The following is a 12349-nucleotide window of genomic DNA, read 5'->3' on the forward strand; positions in this document are numbered from 1 at the left end:
GTAACAAATATATAATAAGCACCACCTCTAACTTTAAAAATAACAAATTGAATTATCCTAATTTGATGTCACAATAAGCTGGTTTAGTATTACTACTACTGGAGAGCATAAGATATAATTATGAACAATTTTTTTAAAAATCTACATTATTTTCAACATAAGTGGATTATTTACAAAAGTTAAAGCTCAGAAGTCTTAGCACAGTTAACCTGAAGTAAGCATCTTTTCAAAAGGCATTAAATAAAAGTCACTATGATATATTAGAATATATGTGTGTGAAAACTGCCATGATATCTTAGTATTCTAGTAGTTGAATATTTGAGACTTCCGATCAGTTTAGGTGTATGAAGCTTGCTTTTCAATGATATATCTAAGGGATGCAAAGAAAACAATCTTTACTCTCAATAGAGGGTAGCTAGGAAAATTACTCTCGTTGGATAAATATAGTTAAAATATGAGAACCACAAATAATGATGGAAAGAAAAACTTAACACTCAACTATTCTAAACCACCAAAGTGTGAATATGTCAACAGTTAAAATCAAGCTATTCTCATTAAGAAAACTTACTACTTTCCCAAGGCAACCCAAGTCACTTTCAGACAACTCTAATTATTAGATTTTGTTTGTTTGTTTGTTTTGAATTGGGGTCTCACTCTGTTGCCCAGATTAAAGTACAGTTGCATGATCATGGCTCCCAATGGCCTGACCTCCTGGGCTCCGTTGATTCTCCTGCTTCAGTCTCCTAAGTAATTGGGACTATAGGTACATGCACTACAACCAGTTAATTATTTTATTTTTTTGGTGGAGACAAGATCTTGCTATGCTGCCTAGGCTGAGATCTTTTTTAAGATTGTGTCAAATACCTGCCTCCTTGAACTTTCTATCATTCAGTTCCTTTCTGATCCCTTAGACTCATACAGATGGAGTTCAATTCCTCTTTCACAAGATCATTAAGCAAGTATTGACAGGCAGTGACCCTATAAGCACTCCTCCCCACTCTGTCCTATCCAGTCTTGTCTCTTATCTAAACAGTTCCATTTCCTTCATGCACCCCACTCACGTAGTTTCTTGTTTCTTTTTTTTTTTTTTGAGTTGGAGTCTCACTCTGTCGCCCAGACTGGAATGCAGTGGTCACTCCCGGCCACCGCAGCCTCGACCTGCTGGGCTCCAGTGATCCTTCCACCTCAGCCTTCCAAGTAGCTGGAACTACAGGCACACACTACCACGCCCAGCTAATTTTTGATTTATTATAAAGATGAGGTCTCGCCAAGTTGCCCAGGTAAGTCTCAAACACGCGGGCTCAGGCAATCCACTCACCTCAGCCTCCCAAAGTGTGGGATTACAGGCTGAGCCACCGAGCCTGGCTACTCATGCAGTTTTGAATGTCTGGCTCTCTTAGTATTACTACTACTGAAGAGTGTAAGATATAATTATGAACAATATGTGGACCCTTTCAAGGTATAACCTAGAAGTGAACAAAATGCTTAGGCTGTCCTGTAACAAAATAAAAGACAATGAGCCTCTCTATCCCCTGACTACTGGGAACACTTCAGTTCTAGTAAATACTGCCCATGCCTCTGAGGACACCAGCATGCTGTTGAATAATGTGAAGCAAAGAGTCAGTTAAGAGGACTGTGCTTTTTCCCAGGAGGCTGCTGTTACATGCAACTACTCCACATTTTAAATTATGTAATTTACTAATGTAAGATTCTACATTTTCATTCACTTAGATTTGATCTCTTAATCTACCTTGATTCTGATCCCATGTCCTAACTGTTCCACTTCATAGCTATCCCTCACAACACTGAATGATTTGAAAATCTGATCAGCACACAAACAATATCTTCTAAAGAAAAAGAGTATTACAATATTTATTTAGCACCTAGCACAAGGTATAACATATAAGCAGAAATTCAGTATTCGCTAAATCAATCAATAAATGAGTTCATATACTCTTATTTACAGTAGTCATCTCCTATCCACGTTTCTCTTCCTAAAATTTCATTTGCTCACAGTCAACCATGGTCCAAAAAATATTCCAGTATTTTGAGAGTCAGAGAGACTCTCATTGTTACTACAGTATATTATAATTGTTCTATTTACTATTAGTTATTACTGTTAATCTCTTAATGATGCCTAATTTATAAATTAAACTTTATCATAGGTATGTATGTATAGAGAAAACATAATAAAACACCATCTGCAATTTTAGGCAGATACGTCTTGGAACATATTCCCAGGAATAAGGCAGGGGACTACTGTAATACTAAAAATTCTGTATAGCATTATCACCTCATTTTATTATGAGACTAATGAATATATGAGAGCTCAGAATATCTATGATCTTCTGAGTTCAAATCTTGTACTTTTTAAACTACCATACTCACTGGCAAAAGTACTAAATCGGACAAGGATGGGAACAGAGTTCCTGACAAGCCTCCCATGATTATATTCATCCTATATGGGTATCTACAATGTGGGTAAAGCTATCAATAAATTATCTACCCAGTGTACTCCAAACTTCTTCATGTTGTACACATGTAATGGTTTTTCACCAATATATACACAATCACAGATTCCCAATATTGCCAGGTGCAGCGGCCCATACCTGTTATCCCAGAACCTTGGGAGGCTGAAAGGGGAGAACTGCTTGAGCCCAGGAGTTTGAAACGAGCCTAGGCAACACAGCAAGACCTCATCGCTACAAAAGAATTTTTTAAAATGTAGTGGGGCATGATGGTGCATGCCAGTAGTTCCACCTACTTGAAAGGCTGGAGCAGAAGGATCATCTGAGCCCAGAAGGTGGAGGCTGTAGTGAACCTTGATCATGCCACTGCACTCCAGCCTGGACAACAGAGTGAGACTCTAACTCAAAAAAAGAAGAAAAAGACCATACAGCAAAAAGACCAGATAAACTGATGACTAAAGTAAGAATATTTACAGTTTTAGACTTTGTTCTCTGATACAAGAGCAAAGATTTTAGCATCTTCCCTATTTTTACCAGTGAGATACTATCTATACTGGAAGGAGTAAATAGATTGTTTCTTAATTTGAAATTTCAGTTTGCAAATTGGTCATAATAAAGAATACATGTCTTGTAGAGAACACACAGATCTACAAAGTTAAACTGAGTACACCCTAATGGCTGTATTCATCATCTCTGTTTTCACGCAGTGAAGACCTCAAATAACCATGGAATTCTAAATGCAAGCAGTGCTACAACTCCACCTACTGGAGAGGTGCAGGTAACTGAGTCAATTTTTTAATAACTTTATCTTTATGTGTAAGCCTTGTTAAGAACTGATATCATGGAGGTCCAGGAAATATTGATATCCATACAATAAGAACCTTACCTACATCTTTTCGTCCTGGTTTTTCAAAACGTCTGTCACCCCTAGAAAAGATAAAATAAGTTTCAAACAAGGCTTGATAATATTCAGATTTCCCATTCATGACACTAACTTTCCATTTTTCTTTAATAGAATTTCTTTCTTTTTCAAATTACAAAACAAACAAACATAGCTATGGCCTAATATTAAGAAAATACAGCAAAGTACAAGATGAAAACAAAAATATGCACTGCCTTACCTAACAAAAGCTAGGTTTGTTGACCCAGAATATTATGTTTTTAAACTACATACATAATATACAGTTTCATATACTGCTTTTAGAATGTGTTTTCCCATATCATTAAGTATTTTCAAAACCATCTTTAATTTTAATGGCTATATAGTATTATACTGTGTGGACATACAATCATATAAGGGCAATATCAATCTGTTCTGCTTCTTTCCAATTATTTTATGTTGTAAATATCATCACAGTGAACATCCTTGTAAATACTCTTTGTGCGATCGCCCATAACTTGACAAACTTCATATTAAGTTATAAACAATATAGGGAGAAGATGCTTTTACCAATACCAACAAACAACAAAATGGCAATGCATTCCACTGAATACTAATCAAGTAGCTAATATTTTTACCTATGCTGGCACTAACATAGTATCCTATTTATCCAATCATTTAAACTTTTTAAACATTTAACTTGATATTTAATAATTAACAGCACTTAAAAAAATGAAACCCTTTAAATGTAGAGCGTTCTCTCTGCAGAAAGCACAAAAGACATAAGCTCTATATACCGAGATATTCTTATGCTAATATCTGGATCCTTCAGTTACCTTTCCTCCCAGCTCTGCGATCTATGCATTTCCCTGCCACCTCCTCGACCAAATACACCCTCTACTTCATCAAAACTTCTTTGGTAGAAACCACATTCACCTCTGCCTCTGCCTGAAAATAAGAAAACAGAAAAAATGATACCTAGATGTCAACACCTGGCACACATTCAATACTACAGATTAATCTCCAAAGTTCCATCTCTATACAAAGCAGGACATCTACATTTAAATATTTAGCAGGGCCTGATAGATCTTTACCTGTGAGACCAGCAATGGCACTAAAGTAGCTAGACCACAGGAAGTTGAAAGAAACAAGTTAAAAAACTAATGTAATAGTCCCAGTCCTGAATAAGAAAAGCATCAACATTAAGCTCTTTATTACTAAAAAGTTCAGTGGTGAAAATTCTAAGAAGTTCAATAAAGCACCACTGTAAACTAAACCCTTCACAGAATTACTTTCCAAAAAATGGAAAAAATCTTGACTTGCAGAGTTTATGAAGAAGAGTTAGATTTAAAAAGCCAAATGTAAAAGTTAACACAGCCGGGCTTGGTGGCTCAGCCTGTAATCCCTCGCTTGGGGAGGCTGAGGTGAGTGGATTGTCTGAGCCCACGAGTTCGAGACCCGCCTGGGCAACTTGGCGAGACCTCATCTCTACAATAAATCAAAAATTAGCTGGGCGTGGTAGCAAGCGCCTGTAGTTCCAGCTACTTGGAAGGCTGAGGTGGAAGGATCGCCAGAGCCCAGCAGGTCAAGGCTGCAGTGGCCAGAAGTGGCCACTGCACTCCAGTCTGGGCGACAGAGTAAGACTCCAACTCAAAAAAAAAAGTTAATACAATTTATCTAATCCCAGAAAAAGGATAACTTAATAGAGTCAACTCTAAAGCTATCAATCTCATGAACTCCTTAAAGGATATTCCACAGAACCAAGGGAACTCTTTACCTTCTACTCAAATCTTGAGGAAAGAAAAGTATCAGGACTAAATTCTACTCACAAAGCTGGTAGAGAATATAGATGTAGGTAGGTATTTAGAGGCTCTGGTGGTTCAATGTAAACTACATTTTACTTAAGGCAATTTGGTTAGATCAACATTTGACTCAACAATTCTACTTAGAATTTATCCTAACAGAAATACTTGTACAATGCAAATATATATGTGTGAAAATGTACAGTGACATATTAAAAACTAGGAACAATTTAATCAATAAAAGGTTGGCTAAATAAATTCTGATTTTAAAAAATACAGGAGAACATCATGACCACAGAGGATAAAGTGTTAACATTATTGGAATGTCAAACGCATAACACTGAACAATGCATATAAAAATTATTCCATTTACATAAATTATACAGCTTAGGGTCAGAAAGGATATATATCCAATTGCTGAGCCTGAAGGCAAAAGACAATATGCACTGTCAGCTTTATACTTCTGTACAGTTTTCCCAGCAAACGTGCACCAATTGTATTCCCAAGTGAGAAAATTTGAGGAAAGGAGAAAGGTCTGGTATTTTTTTTTGAGTTGGAGTCTCACTGTCGCCCAGACTGGAGTGCAGTGGCCGCTCCCAGCCACCGTAGCCCCAACGTGCTGGGGTTCCGGCGATCCTTCCGCCTCAGCCTTCCAAGTAGCTGGAACTACAGGCGCGTGCTACCACGCCCAGCTAATTTTTTGATTTATTGTAGAGATGAGGCGGGTCTCGAACCCACGGGCTCAGGCAATCCACTCACCTTAGCCTCCCAAAGGCGCGGGATAACAGGCTGAGATACCGAGCCCGGCAGGTCTGGTATTTTTATCTGGATGAAATCTTAGCCACCATCCCTAGTTGAATTTCCCCCACAGTATAAAATAATCCAAAGGAAAATGATGGTGGATTTTGAATAAAAGAATAAATGCAACCCAAAGCTAAATAAAATTGAGTTAAATGATTACTTCGAATAGCCACAAAGCACATCTAATTCTTGGCTATAATTTATCAAGAAGTGACAGAATACAGTGGTACTTTTATAATACCATACTATGAAATACCAAAATAATGCACTAAACTGTATGTGAGTAATCTTAGGGACAACTGATACCCTCTTGACTAGTCCATGTATCCATTCCTTCATTTGTAAAATGGAAGTGAGGACCAAGGTTCAACTATAACAATCTTTTTGTTTTTTAAAGAGATAGGCCCCACTCCACTGCCTAGGCTAATGCGCAGTGGCACAACCATAACTCACTGTAACCTTGAGTTTCTGGGCTCAAGCAATCCTCCAGTCTCAGCCTCCTGAGTAGCTAGGACTATAAGCGTACAATCCCATGTCTGGCTAACTTTTTTCCTTTTAGTAGAGATGGGGGAGACTTGCTATGTTGCCCAGGCTGGTCTTAAACTCCCGGCCTCAAGCAATCCTCCAACCTCAGCTCCCAAATCACTGGGATTATAGGTATGAGCCACTGTACCCAGTCGTACAATAATCATAAAGTTACCTTCCATTTATGTTAACTTCACTTGAAGTTTAAACCAACTTTAAGTCAACTCATAGTTTAAATACCTCTCCCCTTCAGGAAATGTACACATTTTACTTGAGATTCTGTTATACAGCACTAAGGTGTTCCTTTACAACAACAGTTTTAGGGTAGGGAAAAAAGTCTCCTTTCCTATTAGAGAACAGTTTTCTCAGGAAAGTTATCATGCCTTTATCACCTTGAAGAAATGCTTTATTCCAGAAACACATGAATATAAAATAAATAGCCTTCAGGCTACCAGAAAAACAAGCAAAACACATTCAAAACATTTTCTAACAGTTATGAACAGCACTAAAGCTATGAATAGACTAAAGCTTTGTAAGAGGGCACATTAAAGTATGATGTTCTCAGCCAGGCAGAGTGACTCACGCCTGTAATCCCAGTACTTTCGGAGGCGGAGGTAAGAGAACAGCCTGAGCCCACAGATTCAAGACCAGCCTGGGCAACATGGTGAGACCTCATCTCTACAATAAATCAAAAAATTAGCTAGGTATGGTGGCACACACCTGTAGTTCCAGCTACTTGTAAGGCTGAAGTGGAAGGATCACCTGAACCCAGCAGGTCAAGGCTGCCGTGGCCGAGAGTATCCCTGCACTCTAGCCTGGATGACAGAGTAAGACTGACTCCAAAAAATATATATATATATATATCAGATTCTAAAGCTTCCAGACTGTAGTAAAAATCACTTTTTTTTTTTTTTTTTTTTGGAGTCAGGGTGTCACTCTGTCTCCCAGACTGTGCAGCGGCCTGATCACAATGATCATAGCTCACAGCCACCTCAATTTCCTGGGCTTAGGCGATCCTACATCTTCTATAAGGTGATACCCATATAAGATAAACCAGTTAATGTAATATGATGTACCTTTCATACGGGTGACTTGAAAGGACTATCCTACTATATGTGATTTCACACTTTCATCTTGGGAATTAAAATATACTTCCTTTTACTGATGATGAAGACAGTGGTTGAGAGTTGTGTGGATTTGTTTTAAACATTCTAACCAAATAAATAAAAAGATCACAATTTTATGTTGTTTCCACCATCCACTATTTGTCTTTTTAAATTTTACTACTTCATGATATTTAGTAGTCTGGAAGTCAGTCGATTTTCACATCAAAATTTCCTCAAGTTGGAAACAGTCAAAATAATGTTAGCTCTGCACACACACACACACACACACACACACACACACACACACACACACCACAATAATCATTATTCTACCAATAAGTTAAAATTAAGTGATGAGTGAAAAATACAAAATAACAGATTACAATAGCAACCTGGTTTTATAAAATGAGCTACTGAGACCCTTAAAAAGAATCACAGGCAGTTGTGAAAATGGTGCTAAAAGTATTTTTCACAAAGTCAATTTATTCTACTAGTTTCATGTCTTTCTTTATTTTTTATTTTTTGAGTTGGTATTCTCACTCTTGCCCAGACCGGAGTGCAGCAGCACAATCACAACCACGGCTCACTGCAGCCTCCACCTCCTGGTCTTAGATGATCCTTCAGTCTCAGCCTCCCAAGTAGCTGGGACTATAGGCTCACATCACCACATCTTGCTTAATTTTTTTTATTTTTGTATAAGTGAAATCTCACTATGTGACCCAGGCTGGTCTTGAACTCCTGGGCTCAAGCAATCCTCCCACCTCAGCCTTCCTAAGTACTGGGATTACCAGCGTGAGCCACTGTGCCTGGCCTCGTGACATTCTTTCACATTAATGTGCTAATAAAGCCACTACTTATTACATTTGTCACATCATCTGTCTTTTATATGTGGCCTATTTAAGTTCTGAATGTAAGATTTTTATCCTATATGACAACCCTTCTCTTCAAAGCAGGGATAAATTCATCAATCATTCACTCATTTCCTGATAAATAATTTATTTTTAAGGCCTATTTAGAGATTGGTTAGTATTGAAGCACACAAAGTTGGTGTGGCTCAGATCTCTCTCAGGCTTGCCCTGAAAAGTACAGAAGGCAAAGCTACTCAAGTGTAACTTCTCATTGCCAACCCACAGCAAAAAAACACAGGAAACACTTGTGTGGCAGGTCAGAGGAACGAGTGACCAGTCCCACCTCCAAAACATCATCATACCACCAACACACAAGGACCTCAGACAAACTCAGGACAAATGGAACCTAACTGGCTATACAAAACAATTGCCTGCAGAGCTCGGGATGCACATACATATGCCTAGATCTCACTACCCAAAATTCTGTCACAAAGGTTTTCTTACAAGTTTTATATATGAGTCTAATAACTCCTCAGGTCAAAAATCACTGTTCCTGGCCAGGTGTGGTGGCTCATGACTGTAATCTCAGCACTTTGGGAGGCCAAGGCAGAAAGACTGCTTGAGCCCAAGAGTTCAAGATGAGCATGGGAAACATAGCGAGAACTTATCTCTACAAAAAAATCAAAAATATTAGCCAGGCATAGTGGTGTATGCCTATAGTCCCAGCTACTCAGGAAGCCGAGGCAGAACGATTTCCTAAGCTGAGGAGGTCAAGACTGCAGCGAGTTGTGATCATGGCACTGTATTCCAGCCTGGGCGACAGAGAACTCAAAAAAAATAAAATAAAATAAAATAAAATAAATAAGAAGGGAAAAATGCAACTGCCTAGTATAACATGTGAACCATTTTAGTTAGACTCCTCATTATTCACACTTGCATTTCCACATTCTGAATAAACTATTTTAAAAAAACACTTCACAAGAATGTACAATTGAATACATTCTCTATGAAGACTGTAGAAATTACTCTACTCATAAGGCACAACCTTAAAAAGAACTTAGATATTTTTACACTCATGATCATGCCAATCTTGGTGTATGTGGGGACAATGGTCTTTGTCATTGCAAACACCCAATTATTACATTTGTAAAGTATCTCTTAGGGAAAATTACAAGGTATGCCTAGACTACTGTTATGCTTTAACCAACTCAGAGTTAAATGCTCAAGTAAATGTTTATATTACAAACACTAAGGATGTTCTTATACAGAAGAAAACCAATATAATCGAAATACGCAACAGATATCAAAGAAACAAGTAAAATCAAAATAAGAACTATTTTTCTAAGAAAAGACATAAATCTATTCAACTATAGATTAAATAAATAAATGCTGCATGATTGATTATTTTTTGTTCTACCCTCTAAAAGGTACTAATATTGATGAGACAGTTTCAGCTAAAGCCCCTGACGGGGGACACTCTTGGCACATGATCCTCTCACAGAAACTCTATATATAAGGCCTGCAAGAACTTCAGTGCTGCTCCAGCAGTCAAGATACTTCAGGAAGCTCCAGTTCCCAAAGTGTAAGCCTCCCTGGGGATGAGGAACACGGACAACAAAGAGTGTGCCAAAGTTAACTGGGACTGTCTAGACTCCCTTATGCTCAAATCTGTACACCCAGAATTAAACTCTTCTGTTCCAAATCAGGGTTGCAAAGGAGATACCTTGAGAAGTGGTTCAGAAAATAAATGTTCAGAACATTTAACATGCAGTTAATGTAAATAACAGTATTTTTTAAATCAGGCATTAAAATATTTTTAAATTGATTCCCTATCCTACTCCTCCTGTTATTACTTGTTTTCACAAGAAAGCTCACCTCGCCCTCGTGAAGAACTTCGACCTCTAGGAGCCCCCACCACTGTTCCTCCTCCTCCTCGTCCTGTCAATCGGAGGACAGCGGCACTATTTACAGACATGGAAAAGTTTCTCTGCTCAAAAAAAGGAAAACAATAGATAAAACAGATAAAACTACATATAGTTTCTCCCCATCTCCCACTGCATCTATGAAATAGAATCTAATTATCATTAGCAATAGGAAATCATAAAACTACACAACATATAAGATGATCCAAAACCTGATTTTACCTGACAATTTCAAATTAACATTTCAGATCAACAAAATTGACAATCAATGCCTTATACTACGCTAGGTATGATGAGGAAATATTAAGCAGGCAAAAAACTCAATGTTATATATATCCAGAAGAAGACAGGGTAAATACACAACAGAATACAAAAGTCCTTATTAATGAGATCTAGTTTAAAAGATCCTTTAAGCCTTTAACTAGTGAAAGGTGGAAGTGAAAAGGAGTCACAAAAATGTCTGATGCAAAACTAGCACGATAAAGAGGCAAATGATCTCTCTGCCTCATTCTGTTCACCAACGTGAATTAGCAACTCCAAGTAATATTTAACAAAAGGACAGGACTCAGAAGTGATGGGGAAGGGCCAGACAAGAATCTACATGAGATCCATCACCCAAATAATACCTTAATAGAAAGAGGAAGGAAACGCTTTAAAAAAAAATCAAAGTAAAATCTCAATCACTCAGCTATTAATGTGTACTTACACCCACAATCAACAGGTCAAGCACAATGACAGTAGTGGTTGAGCTGGGAATAATGGAGGCCAGGGTGCCAAAAATACATCTAGTTAACACTTTTAGATAAATGGAATACACTGGACTGAGGAAAAGGTAAAGCAAGAAGTAATTATAAAAGTCTTTTGAAGTAATTTATAAAATATAAAAATCCTGGGCATCTGAAAGAGAATTTTACAAGAGGTTTTTAAACTAAAAAACTTGGAATATATCCTTACTTGAATACCTTTTGTATACTTGAAGCCTAAGAGACATTAGTATAAAAATGCAGAGGTATGGTAAACAGAGGACAATGCACCTTGGGCATGGCTGTAGCCAAGGGTTCTCTTGGTAGAGGAGCAAACAATGAGGCATGAAGAGTTAGGGTGAAAAAGAACCATGCAATTCAACTAGCATTTTATTCCAAAGTGGTTTCCATTTTCTATTTTGATTTAAAATAAAATATGATGTCCATATGTCTCTTTTGAAGAAGTCAATATATTATTCATTAAAATTTCCATTTTCATTATTAAATTTCTTGGGTTTTTTTAAGTCCTCCATAAAAATGCTTTATTTTTCTTGTTCTAATTAATAGATCTCTAAAAATTAGGGAAAGACACCAAACTCAAAAAATGCTATTTCCATTTCAGACTACATTTTAATAAAATTTAATAATTAAAAAAAATTTGTTGAAACATACACATTAACTTACCTTTTAGCACAGAATAAACAGTGGCGTACTGAATAAATACCTCTAAGCATTATTATAATTAAATAAGACTACGAAGTACTAAAACCTAGATTAATACATTGTATTCTAATATTGAAAAACAGAAGTTCCAATTACCTGCATTAAGAATCAGGATTCCATGTAGCTGAACACTTAATTACCAAGCTATCACATGTATAACACTAAAATGCACCCATCTATAAGTGTGGGAAAACACTCATATTTTCACACACTCTCATGTGTTTGTGATGAAAGTACAAACTGTAGGATCTCTTTGGAAGGCAATTTCTCAAAACATATCTAAATGTCCATATCCTTTGACATCTCTTACACATGTGAAATAGCTCCACTTCTTACACATATGAAAAATAATATAAATAGAAGACTCTTTAACTGTAGCACAATCTATGAAACCAAAAAATGGAAGCCATCTAAGTATCAACTAATACCAGCTAATTTGAAAAATCCTGGTCATCTACACACAGAACTCTATCTCTGATGTTTAAAAACGAGATAACTCTATTTCTTAGGTCAAACGCTATGCAAATGTTA

General features: G+C 37.1%; 1 protein-coding gene across 2 annotated transcripts in view; it reads right to left on the reverse strand.

Moving 5' to 3' along the window:
* Nucleotides 1-12349, reverse strand: part of GIGYF2 (GRB10 interacting GYF protein 2) — a 148173-nt gene that overhangs the window by 88965 nt on the left and 46859 nt on the right. For both annotated transcript variants that reach the window (XR_002482370.1, XM_008065118.2), the window contains exons 6-8: nt 10306-10417; nt 4185-4296; nt 3355-3395 (exon numbers count right to left, since the gene is read on the reverse strand). Coding sequence is in view for 1 of the 2 variants with exons in the window: in XM_008065118.2 (XP_008063309.1) it covers nt 3355-3395; nt 4185-4296; nt 10306-10417 (265 nt within the window). In the remaining variant the exon portion in view is untranslated. The remainder of the gene's footprint in view (nt 1-3354; nt 3396-4184; nt 4297-10305; nt 10418-12349) is intronic.

This window comes from Carlito syrichta, unplaced genomic scaffold, assembly GCF_000164805.1.
Source record: "Carlito syrichta isolate Samal-C Ts95f unplaced genomic scaffold, Tarsius_syrichta-2.0.1 Scaffold308158, whole genome shotgun sequence".
Taxonomy (NCBI): Eukaryota; Metazoa; Chordata; class Mammalia; order Primates; family Tarsiidae; genus Carlito; species Carlito syrichta.